The 19,740-nt window shown below is 38.3% G+C and overlaps 1 protein-coding gene across 1 annotated transcript in view; it reads left to right on the plus strand.

The window, feature by feature from the left end:
* Positions 1-19,740, plus strand: part of atp6v1h (ATPase H+ transporting V1 subunit H) — a 28,131-nt gene that overhangs the window by 553 nt on the left and 7,838 nt on the right. Inside the window, exons 2-13 of the mRNA XM_042429483.1 lie at positions 935-1,088; positions 1,809-1,908; positions 2,524-2,613; positions 3,658-3,771; positions 5,112-5,216; positions 6,345-6,404; positions 7,381-7,478; positions 8,990-9,182; positions 13,090-13,268; positions 13,662-13,787; positions 15,263-15,364; positions 18,056-18,169. Of these exons, the coding sequence (XP_042285417.1) occupies positions 985-1,088; positions 1,809-1,908; positions 2,524-2,613; positions 3,658-3,771; positions 5,112-5,216; positions 6,345-6,404; positions 7,381-7,478; positions 8,990-9,182; positions 13,090-13,268; positions 13,662-13,787; positions 15,263-15,364; positions 18,056-18,169 (1,385 nt within the window). The 5' untranslated portion in view covers positions 935-984. The remainder of the gene's footprint in view (positions 1-934; positions 1,089-1,808; positions 1,909-2,523; positions 2,614-3,657; positions 3,772-5,111; positions 5,217-6,344; positions 6,405-7,380; positions 7,479-8,989; positions 9,183-13,089; positions 13,269-13,661; positions 13,788-15,262; positions 15,365-18,055; positions 18,170-19,740) is intronic.

Raw genomic sequence — 19,740 nt, forward strand, 5'->3', positions numbered from 1 at the left:
TTAATATTTCCGCTACATTTTGAAATGTTTATATTATTAATGGAAAATTGTTTGAAGCTCTAAAGTCTCTTTAGAATGGCTTTCTTCCTTGTAACTGCTCGTTAACAGCTAACCAACTTAATTGTTACATCATGTTGAATTTATCCTTAAATACATAAATACAACATTAGGTGCTGTGTTGTTGGCTATTAGTGAATGTCAGTGGTGGAAAGTAACTAAGTACTTTTACTCAAGTACTGTGCTTAAGTAAAGTTTTGAGGTACTTGTACGGTACTTGAGTATTTCCATTTGATGCTACTTTATACTTCCACTCCAATACATTTGTTTGAGAGCTTTAGTTACTTTTCTGATTTAAGATTTGACACAATGGATAAAATAACAAGTTTTTGAAATACAACACTTTGTTAAAGAGTAAACCAGTGGTTACAAACCTTTTGGGTTATTGATGTCTTACATAAAGCAGTGTGTAGTCGAGGTCACATTTCAGATGTCTATGAGTTGTTAACAGCTCCACCAAATACTGATTTTTTTCCCTTTAAACTTCTCACATGGTTTCATTTCACTAAATGTTCAAATGATCCAATATTTCACCAAAAATCAAAGATTAGAGAAAAAAACTGAGAACAGATTTGTGTATCAGAACTTTGTTTTTTCTTCTTTCATCTCCCATTAATCATCTCACGACCCCTCAGATTTATCTGGTGACCCTTTGGAGGGGCACGACCCCTAGGTTGGGAACCACTGGACCACTGTAGGATTTTTCATGCAGGACCTTTACTTGTAATGGAGTATTTTTACATCGCTGTATTGGTACTTTTACTTAAGTAAAGGATCTGAATACTTCTTCCACCACTGGTGAATGTGCACACAAGCTACACTGTTGCGTGTGTCTCTCACTCACTGTGCTGTTGTTGATTTTGGTGTTTCCATCCAGGTGGTGTTGGATTTCTACCCTTACAATAACTGTAGCCAGAATATTACAGGATGGATATCCGCGGGGCTGTGGACGCTGCAGTCCCCACCAACATCATTGCTGCCAAGGCAGCTGAGGTTCGGGCCAATCTGGTCAACTGGCAGTCCTACCTACAGTAAGTAAAGCCATAACAGTAACAGTATATTTAATATTTGCATCTTCTCCTGCAGGTACTCTTCCTCTTATTATGTTGGGACGTTTCAGCTCTACTAGGAATAGTTTAGAAAAATCTTCACTCTGCAAGCTACCTATTTTGCAGCATGGTTATTGTGATATTGTATTATTTCTTCAGTTTCTTTATAGAAAAATTGAGCTCTCATTCAATCAGAGTGCGTTGTGCTAATCTAAATACAGCTCTTCACTAGTTCTGCATAATGAGTCACTGTCTTGGGTGATGCTTCCTCTTTTTGGCTGTATGTATTATTCCTGACTCTTTCTTTTGTTTCATGACTTGACTCTTTGTTTCCGCAAGTCGAATATATCATATATATATATGTGCCTACTATAACCATCCAGCTCCATGGATCATCCATGCTGTATTTCTTGCCTTCAGTGGAACATGTGGTATTTCCAGGTTTACTGCCATTATTGTGCAAATAGCCCTTGCAATTAGAAGCAGGATGTTAGCGACAAAGGCTGAGCCCAATCCTCCAATGTGAGCATCAGCAGCATACTTATATGCTGTATGTCTTGCTCCATTATTAAAGGAAATTGCTTCACTCTTGGCTTTGCTGTAGGCATATTTAAAACTCACAAGTTTAAAATTACTTAGTACAAGTGATAATACATATGCTGTCATGCCAAAATTGCAATGTCTTGATCAATTTTCCTCTAGGAGTCAGATGATCTCTGCTGAGGACTGTGAGTTCATCAAGAAGTTTGAGGTGGCCAACTCTGAGGAGAAACAAGTGATTCTGACCAATGAAGGACATCAGGTAGTCCTGAGCTTTTAATTTTTGTGTGTTTACTTAATTTTCTCAGCTGCATGCGATAAACAGTCAGACAGAATATTACATGAACAAGTTTTAGGCCCCTTTGTTGTTAATAATGGCATTACAGCTAAAAAAAAAAAAAAAGAGGCTTCTTCCCTCATTATCTTTTGGACCAACAGAGTTGGTGTCTACATGTTCTAGTGCACATAATGTGCTTTGGCACATCGTGCTAATTACAGTTTACCATTTGAGCAGTGAGACAGAGAGGAAACTGCTGCTTTCGTGTTAATGTTCAGAGTTTTACAGTTCATCCTCAGAGATTTAAACCATCTGCTTTTAAACTGGATGTTTTTCTTTCATCTTCCATGTATTCCCTGGAATACATTCCCAGCACAATGTAGACACTTGTGTTGTTTTTCTGTAATGTTGTTGTTGGTCTGATAGCACCCTTATGCTTTAGGATCAGAGGTCCTTGTCAATTTCATTCATTTTTGTAAACCTCAGTTAGTCTTTTGAATGTTTTCAAATTCATTTTCTTCAATTTGTCAGGAGATACATGTGGACTGTGTTTTTCTGAGTTTGTACATGTTTTTTGTTGTTTTGTTTTTTTTCACCCAGTGTGCAAAGACCTTTCTGAACCTGATGGCCCACATCTCCAAGGAACAGACAGTCCAGTACATCTTGACTCTGATTGATGACACTCTGCAGGTACACAGACAGAGCCATTGACTTTGGACAAATGGGACACGCATGTACATATATATATATATAGACTTTTTGAGAAGATAGCAGGGCCATTGTCAGAAAGTTTGAATGCTCCAAAGGTCATTGTTTTGCCCTCACCAAACAATACTTGTCAATTAAATATTGAAGTTCTCCCTGGGCCTTAGATACACTGACAGTGGTTTAAGTAATTATCGCAAGGAAAAACAGGACACTAAATTCTATATGTATAAACAAAAAGTGTTAATTTTCCACTGAAGTGTAACAAAATGCTTCTTTCTTTTTTTAGTCAATGTCTGTCTGCCATAAAATAAATAAACAACAATCTATTATTACACTAATTATGAATGTATTGATAAACACAGAAATTCAGAGTAGCTGAAATAAATGTTAAACCATTTACAGTAGCTCCAGAAAAACTAGAATCACAGCTAAAAATGGTAAATCTTTTACCCACGTTTGACTTCCCTTCTTCCAGAACATACCAGATATTTTATGACAACAGTTTGTTAGTTTTACTTTATCTGTTAAACAGATATAATGGTAAGTCTGCATCAGTTTAAAGTCTTTCAGTCTCCACTTTTCAAAAGGTGCACTGCTATTTATTTGGGCTGTGAACCAAGTTCGTTCCTTATGGGGTTTAGTTCAGACAAAGCCTGGTGGGGCAAAAAGCTCCCTGCAAACACAGAGAGCACGGCCAGCCTACGTGTTCAGAAAGTTAAAAATCTCAGCAGTCGTTGAGGAAAAGAGAAGTGACTTGCACTAATCGCAAGACTTTTGAAATGGTGAAATGAAAGTTATTAATTTATTGAGTGATTGCACTTTTTCTCATTACTCATAACTGATTTAAGATCTTAGCTAATTTGGGAATCACTTTCACATTATCCTTTTTATAAGGTCTTTTCTTTGAAATATTGAATATTGTTTTGCTTTTAAAGATGTTTTATGATCCATGCAGTCAGTCATTTCTCTGAATCTAGATTTACGATCCAAGAGCTCATTCAAGATTTTAATTCAAATGTCACTCAGGAGAACCATCAGAGGGTGAACATCTTCTTCGACTACGCAAAAAAGACGAAGAACACTGCCTGGTCCTACTTCCTTCCCATGCTGAATCGTCAGGACCTCTTTACCGTCCATATGGTGAGTTACTCAGAGCATGGTAAAATGCACCAATCAAAATTCAACCTGTGCCTGCAACATTAGACTAGCTGGTGCATGTAAAACCTAAAAAAAATACCAGAGCCCAAGCAGTCTTTTACTATTGAGGAATTAAAAAATGTTAACATTTGAAATTAAAAGGGCATAGCAAGCTTTAACCTTAATGAGGAAACAACTGTCATCCTTGCTTAAAACTCTTGCACTGTTTGGTATTTTTAGTACCTGAAATGAGTTAATTAAGCATAATCTATGAAACATTGTAGTGTACTGAACAGAATACTTAAATTTGCACAACACTGAACCAGAGAGCTTGTTTTCACAGATAAGGTACATTTTTCACAGCTATTAATCTTCCACAGATGTGAAACTGCCTGTAATCATAACAAACCATCAATAATTCCTCACAAAGCAACCTTCCCCCTTTTTCCTCGATAACAGGCAATTAATGTAATGATTTCTCCCTGCCACCCTTTTCAAATAAAAGATGACCACCTAATGACTGACTAACCGAGTGCTCAGTTAGGACACCCACAGCTTAATTAAGAATACCAGCCAGATGGCATCCAGCAGGTGGGCAAAATGTGACCCCAAGTCTGTGACACAGCACTTTAACTCAATCCAAATGTCATGCTGACTCTTGCTTTTAAATTACAGTCTTGATATTTCAACACATTCTCCCCGGTCAAGGAGAAAATTGGCGAACACATTTTGTTCCTCCCTCATCACCGGGCACAAGGAGCACTTTACAAGCTGAAATTGTTTATGAGGTAGTTGACATGGCCTCGTCTTTGCACGCAGATGCCATTGTAGATCATCTTTTGTGTTAAGTCAGTATTTTTGTCGGGTTTCTGGTCAAAGTATTTTAAACCGAAGGACTTGTTATCTAAGTCTGCCCAGTTTTCATCCTTGACTCCCTTTTTTTTATTTCTCCCTTTCTCCCTGGAGTTTAAATTAAAGATGCTGTGATGCATCATAGAAGACTTGATTATAAGCCAGAGCTACAAATGGAAAAAGTTATTGTATTTTTTTTTTTTTAGCTTCTCCTCGCCTTAGTACTCTTTCTCACATAAAGCAGCAAAGGGACGTCACTGCAGTCTGCAAGCAAAATAGTTCAGTCTCATTATCATTGCTCAGAATATACTTTATGTATACTTAACACATTTTTAGATTTTTAAAACAAATGCTGAATAATTCTACATGATTTTCATCTCTGCTTGTTAAACTGTGGTCTCAATGTGATTTATTGTGGCCTAAATTTCTACTCTTGGCAGACTGTTGGTGCACCACTATATGAATTTGAAATGTCCTCCTTTCTATATTAGGCGGCGAGGATCATCGCCAAGCTGGCTGCCTGGGGCCGTGATCTGATGGAGGGAAGCGATCTTAACTACTACTTCAACTGGATAAAAAGCCAGCTCAGTTCACAGGTACATGAATCTGAGTTTTTATTTTGTGTGATTTGTAAAAAGGGCTTTCCAAAGAATCTCAATAAAAAGGTGGTTAGTGAGTTGTTTCAGTGATAATAAGGCTGCGTGCAAAGTCATCGACTACATGTGGAATAGATATTGTTAATCCTATGTGACCTGTTCAATACATTGTCATGTTTCAGTCCCTTTTTTTTAATAATAAATGGCATCTTCTGTCTGTTTTTATTTGATTAACAACAGACCGCTATAGCAGTTGCAGACAGGTGATACAGGGCACCAAAATCATGAGTTTATTCTCAAATAATATGTGCAATGAATATTGCATGTTCATTTTTAACAAATCAGGAGATCATGTTCATTTGAAAATTGTGTTTGTTGTGCTGTTGGAAAAGTCTAATTCATTGAGATTCATCCTGTTATGTAAATTAGTTTTAATAGAAACTGATTAACTTTTTAGTTCTTTTAAATCGAGACATGAGTTATTATTTCTTAGTTAAACATTCGTTCATGATGACAGCGTCTTTCTCATTAATTTATTCCATTTTCTTTTTCAAAGAGTCTAATTGTCTGATTTTTCTATTATTATATTTTTATATATTATTTTCTCTTGATTAAATTCTATTGTTTGGGCTCAAGGTGAGAAACCTTGTTTGAGTTGATATAATATATTTATTCATATTGAGTTTGAGCAGTCTTGTCATACCTTGAGATGGTCCAATGAAAGCTGCCCTGTAGGTGCTGGCTTTGCTTTGGCAGACGTATGCACCAAAGAGTGGGCTGATAAGACAGTTGAATATTGATTTCCAGTTCCTCTTGTGCTTCTGCTTTGTCCACCAGTATTTCTAAAATATCATGTTGCAGCCAGCTCTGCTCAAAGCATGATTTTATCAGTGTGTCTTGGTTTATAAAATGTTTTCATGAGCCGCAATAGCTTCTTGAAATTATGCTCGATAATCATTTCTCTCCTCAGCAGCCAATCAACAAATCAGTGATGATCCCCTGTGACAGGATTGGCCTTGTGGTCGGGTTTACAGTACATACTGTGTAGTCCAGCGCCACTTTAACTCAGCTCAAAGCGATGTATTGTCATCAATTTTGCACCTGTTTCTTTTGTTTATCTCTTATTAGAACCTACATGGTACAGGTCCAGAAACAGGCTCAGGAGCAGGAACTATTTCTCCCAGTGAAGTGAGTATGAGTGAAGTGCATCTCCGGTCAGCCTGGCGCTTCCAAAAAAAAAAACGGCCGGGTTTGTGCAAGCTGGCATCTGACAGCTGTCACTGGACTTTCACATCTTTTCTTTCCCCTCTTTTCTCTCCCATCCTGTTCCTGCACCGCAGTTTTTCATTAATAATTCCAGATTGCTGATGACCTGAGTCTCTAAAAACACACATTACTGAAATCCAGCAGGGATTCTCCATTTAGATAGCATGGTGTTTGCTGCCACTGGTTGGTTTTAACTGTACAAAATTGCATGCCATAAGCCACTTCTCCTTAATGCTGAAAGCGCATGACAACAGCTTTCCTGTACCTTAGGATAATAAGGGAAAATTGGAATAGCATTTGCACAGCAGCAGCATCCTACCATTGTTATATCACATACTTTTTCAAGCATAGCGTGGTTATTCTGAGAAGTGTGCTCAGAAATCTATTGACCCAGGCGCCATCTAATAACTGAACATCATCTTTTCCTCTGCATTTTCAACCAGGTAACCTCCACTTCTCCACTCTTCTGTCTTGACTGCTGCCTGCTCTTCTTGCTGGACATCTTTGCTTCAATTCAACTCCTCTTTAATTAACAGATTAATGTGATCTATTTTCTCCTCTTAGCTTCCTCCTCTCTAATCTCAATTTACATTATTCTGCTCAGGTGTGATGGGAGACTTTTCCCTGCTATTGCTCTGTTTTGTACCACTGGAGTCTGTGATCTAGCATGTGTTGATGTATTCTAACTATAGACTGCATGTGCAATGCCTCAGGTTTGGTAGGTGATGGTAATGCAAGTTTTGGACTTCTTCCATGTGCTGTCTCTGCTTGTCAACTACTCCATGTTTCTAAACTGCACTAATTGTACTTGACCTTCTAATGTTTTGCTTGCTTTCCTGATTACACAGCTAAGGCTCATGTTCTTATGTGGGTAAATGTTTGCTTCTGTCCTTTGCAGAGCTCTCAGTATGTCCAGTGTGTGGCCGGGTGCCTTCAGCTGATGCTGAGGGTCAATGAGTATAGGTTTGCCTGGGTGGAGGCTGATGGAGTTAACTGGTGAGTAATAGTTTCTTTTAAAGGACAAGTGTGTAAGATTTAGTGGCATCTAGCGGAACAGACTTGGCAGAAATGGAAGATAATATTCATAAGTATGTTTTAATTAGTATATAATCACCTTCACCTAACTAGTGCCCATTCAAAACGTGCCTGTTTGGAACGGGGCGATTGCTTAAGACCACATATGTATGTATCAATTGACAAACGTATCAATTAAAATTATAAGGATTTCCAAAATTATATGATTCTAATCCAGACAGACTTCACCAGTGAGACTAAACAGAGGTTGAACCGTAGAAGCAGTTTATGGCCTTCTATTGGTTGATTCTGCTGCCAATCAAACATGTCTGCTCCTATTTGCTAGTTTTACTGCCTCCGCCTATGTTTTTTTTTTTTTCTCCTGTGTGCGCTCATTCTTTCTTCTTGGGCAGTTTAGCTGAGCGGGGTGCGTGCCTTTGTCCCGCACAGCAAGTCAGAGCTCAGAAGCCCCGCCCCACTGTGGTGTGACATTGTTGATATCAAACAGCCCCAACTGCACTCAGACACAGAGCTGAGCAGCTCACTGTGTGCTTGTTTTATTCAAAGCTCATTAATATTAAATGTGTCTCCTCAGTAAATCACCTGCTGAGTGTTTGATGGTTGCTTATTTGTACTTTAGAACTTAACCACCGTGAAACAATCAGAAGATAATGTTGTATTTCTGTCATTCACAGGCTTTCTCTCTCTCTCTCTCAGAGAAAGCTTTCCAGCCTGTCTTGTCTTTTTTAAAATGAGTCGGGAAACCCACAGCAAATCCTAACTTTTAACGTTATCAAACGAAGAGAGATGTCATCCCCTCGACTCTCTCATGGCACGGTTGTACAGCTCTGATCATGACATGCAGTGCAGAGATTCCTTCCTTTAGTAGATAGATGCTAGAAATATCTTCACATCACCCCAAGTAAATATTTACAAAGGATAGTGCTCACAGTGTTCACTCTTGAGAAGAACGTGGTTTACTGTGCAGCCACATTAATCTAACGTAGATGGAGCAGAGTGAGACATGTGATGCGAAGAGCATTATTTCATATTTTGATTGCCCAAATGTCTTATACATATTATTTATGATCCACAACATCTTCCACTAGGTCCCAAACCTTTTCTTGATATGGCTGTTTACAACTAGGCTTTCTGCTTTATTTGGATCAGATAATTATTGCGCATCTATGAGATCCACATCTCTGCACTTACCAGCTATTTCTGCAAATGTATGATTCGCTGTCTAGCTGTAGTCATTAGTACTCAGTATTTTGAGCAGCTCTTCCGTTGTCTAAAGGCTGTCTGAACATTGTATTCCCAACCATCATCGGAGATAATGGATTGGCAGCATGTAGGCACACAGCTGTGAAAGCTCTTCTATTAGTAAACAGGTGGTAGATATAGATGTGGGTCTTTTTCCTGGCACTTTGCGTTTGTTTTTTTGTCCCATTTTACTTTTTATTTATTTATATTATTTTTTTCTTCTATCCAAGTATAACAGCGGTGCTGAGCAACAAGTGTGGCTTCCAGCTCCAGTACCAGATGATCTTCTGTGTTTGGCTCCTGGCCTTCAGTCCTCAGCTCTGTGAGCAGTTGAGACGCTACAACGTAGTGCCAGCCCTGTCCGACATCCTCCAGGAGTCTGTCAAGGAGAAGGTCACTCGAATCATTCTGGCTGCCTTCCGGGTATGTGGAGAATTTCTCACTTGCTGTGTTTCTCCGAAATCCTACTTTTCACTGAAAATCTTTTGAGCACACTGGCTGAAATGCCTTCCCATTTCTTCCTATTCATTTGTCTGAAGGTGCTTCTTTTTTGGCTAAACTTAAAGCTATCAAGTTGAAATGTTTGCAGGTCGCAATTTCATGTCAGCACTTTTATACTGATATAGGACAGTCACTGGGCATTTTTCAAAATCCTGCACAACACTTTCAATGTTTATTAAGGCTGTATACTTTATCAGAACAAGAACAAACTGAAATGACAGCTCTTAAACAACAGATGAGGCAGCCTATAAATAACCAAGCCCATAAAAGATACATAAATACAATTTCTCATTATGCTGCCCTTTCAGCTTCCAGCTGTGATTGCTCAAAACATCTTTTGAATATTTAATGTACTCTTAAGGCTGCATTTGCGCTAAATCCGGCAATGCGTGAAAAACAGCGGCCCTCCCATTCATTTGAATGCAGGCAGTGCATTTACACTGCGAGAGTGGGGACCACACAGCGGCTGTCCGGCAAGAAGTTGAACAGTATTCAACTTTTGCAAAAACACAACCTGACGTCACGCTACGGCGGCCAATCACATTCATGCAACTGCACATTCCTGGTGGATTACTTTGTAACATGAACACTGTATTCGGTTGTTTACCTCATGATTATCGCGATGAAAGATAAATACAGTTGCTGCTGTGAAAACTTTCCAGAGTTGTGTCTGTGAGTTTTACAAACCAATGCACCGTGTTTTGGCTTCTGATAAATCCTTAAATGCATCAATCTGTAACTCCAACTCAACTTCCTGGATAACAGGAAATTGTCTCACCAGTACCTTAAACATCATGCCCCCACCATTGTGGCCCCCTGCGTTGTAATGCCAGATTGCCGGATTTGGTGTGAATGCAGCCTAAGAGCTGCTTTCTGGACTTGCTCTGCTGCTTTGTGTTAATGTGAGGTAATGAATTCCCCATACAAAGCAAAGACAAAATTAGATGAATGGGAAAGGCCCCATTTATCTCCCCATGCTCAGGCACTCTGTAAGCAAGCAAGTTAGTGAGTCTGGCAGGGCTGCAACACAGGTCGAAACATCTGGGGAAAACATTAAAAATCAATGTGATAACTTCAGGTCTTCAGAAGGCTAAGTATTTGGAAAATTTAAAGTAGTCCCAAATGATTACATATTTTATCCAGATGATATTTGCTGACATTTTTGCTGACAATAATAAGTCTCCACTGTAACACCATGCTTTGCATTACATTAAATTCACTTTGCAAATGGTTTTGTCCAAATCAGCTCACAGTAAGTGCTTTCAAAATCAATAGGAACACTGCATTTGTCTAGTTGGCAGCCTACAGTACCTGGCCACCCTCAGCTCGCACTATATTGAATACATATAAAAATATTCATGTCAAATCTATGAATTACAGCATAAATATGGATTTTTAAATGAAAAGCTTCAGTGATCTTCAGGCTTTGTCCAACCCGGCAACACCGGACAGCCTCACCTTGCCCAGAGCACAGTGGTGTAGTAAATGGCATTGATTACATGATTGAAACATGAGTTTGAGCTCATATAACACTGGAGGAAAGTTGGCTATTTTCAAACCCAGCCTGGAGAAAGACATTTTAGGCGGCTTGTACGTCTCTGTCAACCCGTTTTCATCAGTATTATACTGTTGTCTTGTAACCTCAGAAAATGGGCATCTGTGTTTCTGATGGACTACCTTGCTAGTGTCTTTTTGTTTCCTGAAATAGATTTTAGGGAATATGTAGTACAATATTATGTTTGCCTCAATGGACTGCATGTGTTCTTACTTTGAATTCCCCCCAAAGCTCATTCGTAACACCTCTCATACCAGCAGCGCTGTCACATCAAGCGTCTGTGAGTGCACCCGTTAAGGAAAGGGGCTCAGTTTTTAATTGGACAGGGAAGTTTGTAGCTCAGTGTGACTGCTATATTGCAGCTAATTAAAAGCAATGGTGGGCAGTGAAGGGAGACCCTGAAATGTCTTGACGTGAAATGGGTGTTCCCAAGAGTCGTTCAACTTACCTTACGGTGTACGTGTTAAAAAAAAACATTGTTACTCATCAACAAATGGAGAAGTGTTTTGTTGATACTCAAGGGCTCCTGATTTTGTGTCATGCAGGAAATGAGGAAATTAGGATTGTCACATTCTAGTAGAATTTTCCCTTTTTACAAAATCCTTCTTGAAAAACATTAAAAATATTGTTCTCAGTGTTGCTATTTTTCCCAAATGTCCTAATTATGTAAATTATCCTGCTCACCACATGGGAATAGTAACGTGACTTGAATTATCCTGACCATCTGGAAGTCCTTGAACACATCCTCAAAGGCAGTACTGCCGTATTTGCGATGTGTTCACCCTATCCTAACTCTGGTACTAAAAGATGTTTCATACTTTGAAAACCATATTCAGTTAGGCTCCAGAATAGAAATGAAATATCTTTTAGCCTTATGCCTTCAAAGGCAAGCAGGCTCTTAACATTTGCTGTGACTTGATAGGGATGATGTGAACTCATCACAGGTTCTTTATTGGAAAAAAAAATCATATTTGTCGTTAGGTGTAGCTATGCTCTGAACGGAGGCTGAAAGGGTCTAATCAGAGTATAGAGTGCATTTTTCTCTATCAGGGCGACCGCTGAAGCCACTTTTCCTATGTATCACTCCATAATTTCGCCACCAAAATTTTCTCTCCATTATGGCAAGACTGAGTTCCTGAAAGTTTGTCCAAAGATCTTCCTTCATAAAAGATTTTATGACACTTGAACATTGTGTTCTTGTTGCAGTGTAAAGCCGCACTCATCCCCGTCACAACTCACTCAGAACTCCTGAACCTGAACCCTGGTTTAAGAGGTTAACTCTGAAATGTTGTATCCACCACGAAAGAAATTCTTACTTTAATAATGCTATTTAAGGAAATTCTTAGTTAATGTATATGTAGTTTTTTTATTGTTATTTCAATTATTATGGAAAAGCAATTAAACTGTTTTGAATAAAATAACCAGACAAGAATGTCTGTTTTTTGGCTAATACCAGACAAATTAAGGTACATCATCACATTAACTCAAGTGTCAAAGAAAAATCCAGTAATGCTGTGTAGAGCAGTTCTGCTCATTGATTGACAACATTCTAATACACCCCAAAATATTATAGCTACCTCTCTGACGACTGACCGATTTCACATCATCTTACTGTGTCTGTCTTCATATGACTTATTTATTATCTTTGTTTGCTTATATTATTTAACATGAAACTGGTAAAAAAAAAGAAAGAAAAAAATGATCCTTTATGAAGAGGCGTATCAATCATTTATTTATTCTTTATTTTTATTTTATTTATTTGTCACCTACAACTTGTCATTATCAGTTAACCTGCAGATTGTTTTCTATTAATCAATTAATTATATTGTCTATAAAATGTGAGAAATAGTGAAAAATGCTCATCACAATTTTGCAGAGCTCAAGGTAGTGCTATCAGATTGCTTGCTTGTCCAGTTAACTGTCTAAAATCTAAAAGACATTTAATATACAATATAATAAAAGCAAGAAAAGCTGCAAATCCTCACATTTGGCTGTAACCAATGAATGTCTGGCATTTTTTGCTTGATAAATAACTCAAAACAATTATCAAAATTGTTGTTGAATAATTTTCTGTCAATCAATTAATTGACTAAGGGTTTCAGCACTTTTAAGTATCTCAATTTATTCATTCATTTGGTATGAATAAGTATATTCTCTCAGATTGTGAGTGTTTTGAATTTGCTAATTAACTGCTCACATATGAGTCAAGTAATTCATACACATGCATCTATTAGCATATGGCATGATATTCACACCACTGTTGTCTGATCACAGAATCTTCTGGAGAAGTCTGCTGAGAGGGAGACTCGTCAGGAGTACGCTCTGGCTATGATTCAGTGCAAGGTGCTGAAGCAGCTCGAGAACCTTGAGCAGCAGAAGTACGATGACGAGGACATCACCGAGGACATCAAGTTCCTGCTGGAGAGGCTGGGAGAGAGTGTGCAGGATCTTAGGTACCTGGTGGACTCTATTTCATGAATAATAAGAAATCACTCATGGTTTAGCAAAACCAATCGTTGTGAGTGATAAGTATCTGCGTCACAGAGAGAACTGTGTGTAATGTGGTATAGAAATGATTGAACACAGTGCTGTATATGAAAGGGGCACATTTTTCCAAAGACATGTTTCTGTTGATTTGTATTGATTACACGCATGGATGACCACTAGATATTCTCTGTACTTGAAATGTGTTCCACTTGACCATATACCGTACCCCTCGAATCAATTCTCTTGACAATAGGTGGGTTGAGAGGTAGCGGCATTATCTTTGCAGTAAGATGAATAACAGTGGTGATCCTAGGACTATCCTCTTTAACCTTTTTCTCTCTTTTTTTTTTTATCAACAGTTCATTTGATGAGTACAGCTCTGAACTCAAGTCCGGCCGCCTGGAATGGAGCCCCGTGCACAAGTCTGAGAAGTTCTGGCGCGAGAACGCCGTCCGCCTGAATGAGAAGAACTATGAGCTCCTCAAGTAAGATGAAACATATAATGTAGTGAGACGTTTTATTTCCTCTATGGCCCTGGAAAACTTCATTCTCACATTTACACGTCAGCAAAAGCAAATGAACAATGCCGCTGGAAGTACAGTTTGTTCTTTAACACAAGGGCACAAAATATTATTTATTATAGGTTACATTTGTGCCACTAGTGAAGTGAATTAAATAAACTAATATGATTTGAAATTGTGTGTGTGTGTGTATTCTGAAGTTGAAAATGAGAAGAACTCCCCCACACTGTCTTGCTTACTGCTGAATATTTATCAAATCACAATGTTTCGGTCTGTCTGACCTTCATCAGGTATGTCAGGGAGTTCTTCTCATTGTTTTCAAGTGGCACCTTCCTCCGACGCACCTGTCACATATTCAGGTGTTCAAAGTTGTTTTTGAATGTCAAAAATGTTTTGCGAATGTGACAACTGAAATTAAAATATGTGACTGGTTTTGAATAGACTTCTGAGCCTTTGAAAGGTTAAACACAGTTTCCAAAATTGAAAAAAATATATAAAATATACATTTTGAAGCTGTTTTTGAATTCATTGAAAGTGGATGAATATTGAAAAACAGATTTTTAAAGTAAAAAATACACATTTGTTTTTAAATTTACATTCAAATCCATATGAAATGCCACTACTCAAACGCATTTAAGTAATTAACTTGACTTTAAGAAGTTGTAATAGTTGGCATTTTTCACAGTTTTCTGACATTTTATCAACTAAATGATTAATGGAATAAGCGAGTAAATAATCAGCAGATTCATCGATAATGAAAACAATTGTTAGTTGCAGCTCTACACGTCAAACTTTTAACAGCTGCTGAAAAGGCACTCTCACTAGCATCATCTCAGTTTGATGATTGCACTATCTGTCGACATTGTTTTTCACTGTTGATGTGTGTGTGTGTGTGTGTCCAATCTAAGGACTCAGATCACAAGAGATAAAACATCAATTTGTGTCTTTGTTCTTTGGTATTTCAGTCACTCACTCTGTTGGGCCTATCTGCATTCATCAAAAATCTTGATCTGTCCATCTCATTGTCTCATCACTGTCCTCTCTCTGTAATCAGCTCAGGCATCATCTCAGCTTAAATTACCCTCCTTTTTTTATTATGCTCTTTCCCCCCCGACTCTCACCCACTCTTTGTCACACTTTGAACCCTGAAGTGTCACACTTTCAGAAGATGCCTCACATCCTCTGTCCTTAGATTTGGACTTTAGGTTTTACCTCAATTTTAAAGTAACATTAAACCATACTTTTAGGGACTTCAGTGTATTTCTACATCCACCACCTTCTCAGGGAAAAATAACCTTGGCTAATGTATTTATGAGTATATATTACAAAAGTCTTTGTCTAGAAGCTTCTGAGAAATAGATGATTTTCAGAGTGAATCAGGTGTGATGGAACGCAGACCGCTGTTTTTAAATGACTCTCTGTCTACCTTCCTTCAATAGGATCTTAACTCGGCTCTTGGAAGTGTCTGATGACCCTCAAGTCATAGCAGTGGCAGCTCACGATATCGGAGAGTATGTGCGTCACTACCCACGAGGAAAACGGTAAGACACTTGCCTGTGAAAACTCATTTCCGATCAAACTTTAAAGCCGCTGTGTTTAGAATTTCCAATTATGGCAACTCCCTGTTTTATTATGAAAAGCCAAAGACACTGCTATAAACAGCAATGCTGCCACCACAACCGCCCACCTCCATCAACAGATGCTGGCTACACATATACCACCTTGTGGGGTATCACAAGAACTGTGATAGGTTAGCACGGGCTGCTTGTGTTTTCTCCTACAAGCTTCTGATTACAGTGGAGATTGTTGAGTGAAGACAGCATGAAGCAAATTTTAAGAAAAAGGCCAATTTATCTTCTCATTCTCATCTGCTTCTCCTCACACATCTAGCAGAGCCATCACTACTGCAAACATACTGCTTACACAGCCCGTGTTCTCTGTCACACCGAATGAAACAATGTAAACAGTAAACTGTGTGGAACGGTCCCACAGTCATTGCTGAAACCATGCAGACATTCCCACCATCACTTCTATCACAATGTGAATGAAATAATGTTAACACAGCTATTTTGGGGGACATAATTAAAGCACAATATGACCTGTTCACATACGATACATCTGTCTAGAGTTGTGGTGGTGCTCTGAACTACAAATTAAATCCTACGCTTTAGGTATCTAAGGCAGGACCACTGTTAACGGCAAAAATCAGAATAAAGATCTGTAGCAATTTTAATTAGAAACCATTAGGACCACTGTTAATCCCTTGTACCAATTAAAATTCCTGCTGAAGAGCTCCTGAAGCATCCGTCCTTTGAATCTACACTGACTCCAACCTGCGTCGCAGCGTCTCTGTCGTCAGAGGCAGCTGCTCTGTCAGCACCACCGCTCCTCAGATGCTGAAAGGACAGCAGGCGGACAAACTGTCACCAGGCTGATTAACATCAGTAACTTACTGGATAATAATAGATTTCATGTAGGCTACGTGCATAGTATATATGAAGAAAACTGAATTGTCTTCATTTATTGGTTGTTTGATTTTTTTTTTTTTTAAATTTTACATTTATATGCACGTGATGAAACTGTAAAGCTCATAGCCACATAGGGGGCCTTTGTCAATCATTACAGATAAAGTCTACAACATATAGACAACCGGAGATTTGAACAGTTGTCATGGAGATCACGCTTCACTAAGCACACCAGAGATAAAAAAATATCTCACTGAGATGTGAAATGTGTAAAAAAAAAAAAAAAAAAAAAAAAGATGGTTTCATTTGATAAGATCGAAGTGTATTTGCTCTGTGAGATCAGAGAGTGATAGATGTCAAAAATTATTGTCTTTTTAGATGAATGGCATGAAAGTGACACATACGCTGCAACAATTTTCAACAGGATTGTGTCATTTTTCTACAAACAAAAACTGCCATCAGAATAAATTCAACTCTTAGCAGCTTTAAGATGGCGTTTGCATTGCCCTTACATTCTGTACATCTGGGGTTGGTCAATAAAATAAAAAATGCTGGCTGCACTATATCTCAGCTCTGGACACACTGTAATTTCATGTCAGCAACTTTACAAGTACCAGAGGAGTGAACAACACATTTTTGCATGTGCTTCAACAGCTTCACTCCTCTTGAGTGATTTGTGTCTGCACATCCAACACTTGAAAGAATACTCAAATAAATCTATTGTTTGTTGAGTGGTTCTAAAATTGATCTTTGGTATCTTGCAAGCCTTTTTCATTTTAGGTACTTGCACGTTGCCTGTGTTTGATCAGCACCCAACACTAACATATTTTATAACAGATAAATCAAACCACATAGTTTAGGGTTAGACGCCGACCAGTTCATGTACAGCCAGGGACCTTTGTTGCATCTCTCCACTGTCTCTAATAAAGGCATAAAATGCTTCCTCCAAAAGATTCAAACCATATGAGAGATAAACAAATGAGCAAAGACTTTGCTTTCCTTTCGATTAAAATCTAAATGAATGACACTTGTATAAAGGAATAATTGACCAATGTCTCCTCTAGTCTGCAGCTCACATTTAAATGGGGAAATACAAAAACACTACTTCAAAGTAGCCAATTTCCTGTTGTGACTATAGTTGTTATTATCTGAACACACTGATTGACCTCCACAGGTCTATCTCATCCCATCTCCTTACAACCCCAGGGAAACAAGATCGTTTTCCATTTCCCTACAGATAATAGCAAAGTTCAAGGTGTTTTTCTTTTTGTTATTGTCTTAAATCCTCCGATGCTGCTCATTCTTGTCTGTCCTCATCCTGTGTTCTTTAGGTCTCCTCCAACATTTGTTATTCCAGAAACACTGTGCAATTAACAGGCAAATAATAGTTTCTTTTGTCTCCTATATCAACCATATAACCCTGTAGTCACAGTCAGAGGGTTGATGTGCCCCATTTCCAGCCTTATGTTGCTAATTAGACCCCACTAGGATTGGTTGAAAGTTGATGTGTAGCAGCACCGATACTTTTCTTTTCTCCGGTCAGACCATTTATTATTAAATGTTTTATTCAGGTCTGTTTCCTTTTCAAAGCATTATATCCTTTTACAAGGCCACTGATCCCGCATAAGGTAAATAGAAAATTTCAGTCAGGCTAGATTATATTACCTGGTCATGTTCCTCTGAATGACCTAAAAGATGGAAATAATACCTGTTTTCTGTGCGGATGCAGGCCTTTTCCCATTATACCTTTTATTCCTTCCATTTCAGGGTGATTGAGCAGCTGGGTGGGAAACAGCTGGTGATGAATCACATGCACCACGAGGACCAGCTAGTCCGTTACAACGCTCTGTTGGCCGTGCAGAAGCTCATGGTCCACAACTGGTAAGAACACGTTTATAAGCTCATTGATGTGATGCATTCTGTTTTAATATGAACCACTTATCACCTACATGGTGTCATGAGAATAACTGGCCCTTAAAGCTTCCAGGTTTTCTGACAGGGAAATAACAACTGCCTGCATTTGAATTCAAATTATTAAAGGTCCTGCAAAACCTCACACATTTTCATTTATTTTGATCTCTGCTCAGGTTGAGCATGGGTGGATATTTGCTGGGAATTATGTAGGGCTGTCCCCAATACCTTTTTTTTGGGGCCTCGAAGCTTCCAAGGCCGTTACGGCTGGCCTGAAGTATGTCAATATTTGTTTCTTACATTTACATTCAGATCTAAAAGTCTGTATTTGAAGATTCCTTTAGTGACATCCAACAGGTCACGACATGCCAGCTAACGAACTGTTGTTACTATGTGTTTTGGTTGTTCATGGAGAACAAAGAGAATAATATAGAAGATGGACATTTTAACAGTTTCCAAGTTAGGTTGGAGTATTCTGCTCTTAAAGGACTTCAAGATTTTTAGTTTTTGGTGTTAAAGGCTTTAGCTGTTGACATGAAGGCAGTTTATAATAATGATAGACTTTATTTACATAGCACTTTTCAAAGCATATTTTACAGAGTGCTTCTAAAGGCAATAAAAAACAAGATGAATGAAGCAAAGATGATCTTAACTAAAAACACACTTAAAGCACATTACTAGCACAAAACCATTACATATGTAATGCACAAATATGCGTACACAGTATATATGCATAAGAAATTCACACATTTGCATAACAAACACATACATGGTGCAATTTTATAGGTTTACTATCCTACAAACAAAGTAGTGATGTGACACTCTGTCAGTTTGGCGTCATGTACATTTACATAAAAAAATGTATAAATTTATTCTAAGGTCATGTAGTCATCATGGTTCTCATTTCACAAATTAGTTGAATCTCTAATCAGCGTCAGAGGGAATTATACCACAGCTGATTGTACATTACCTATTCTTCTGATCTCCCGGTATGAAACTGCGAAAAATGGCTTCATGTATCCACTAAAGTGTATTAAACCCTCTCACCAGCACAATTTTGAACAGCATATGCTTAATTTTACTGAGGCACTGGTCAGTACTAATCTAATGTTAAAACATCACTCCTTTTGTTTCCTCTGGGTCCAAACACTCAACTTGCCTCTCAACCTGTGTTTTTTCTGTCTACTGGATTGCTTGGTAACACTAAAAATCCACAAGCAACAAGTGAAAATGTATTTGTTTTGCTGCCACTATCTAAAACACACTGAGCTCCCTGAGCAACTGTGGATGGAGGTATTGTGTTCGATATCAGTGTGTAGTACTGTTTTCTCATCTAAGTGATCTTAATGTTCAGTGTAAACTCTGTGTTCACTGAAGTGTTGCTAGAACTGTATTTATTCGCCGCTGCACAAAGGCTTTGCTGTCTTGTTTCATTAACTGAGAAGAAAGAAACAGATTCTCAATATCAGGCGTTGAAAGTAAGATGTATTTTTTCCCCACTCACGTGAATATTGCAACCTCTAATGTAAGCAGGAAGGGAA

The sequence above is a fragment of the Thunnus maccoyii genome, chromosome 12, assembly GCF_910596095.1.
Source record: "Thunnus maccoyii chromosome 12, fThuMac1.1, whole genome shotgun sequence".
Taxonomy (NCBI): Eukaryota; Metazoa; Chordata; class Actinopteri; order Scombriformes; family Scombridae; genus Thunnus; species Thunnus maccoyii.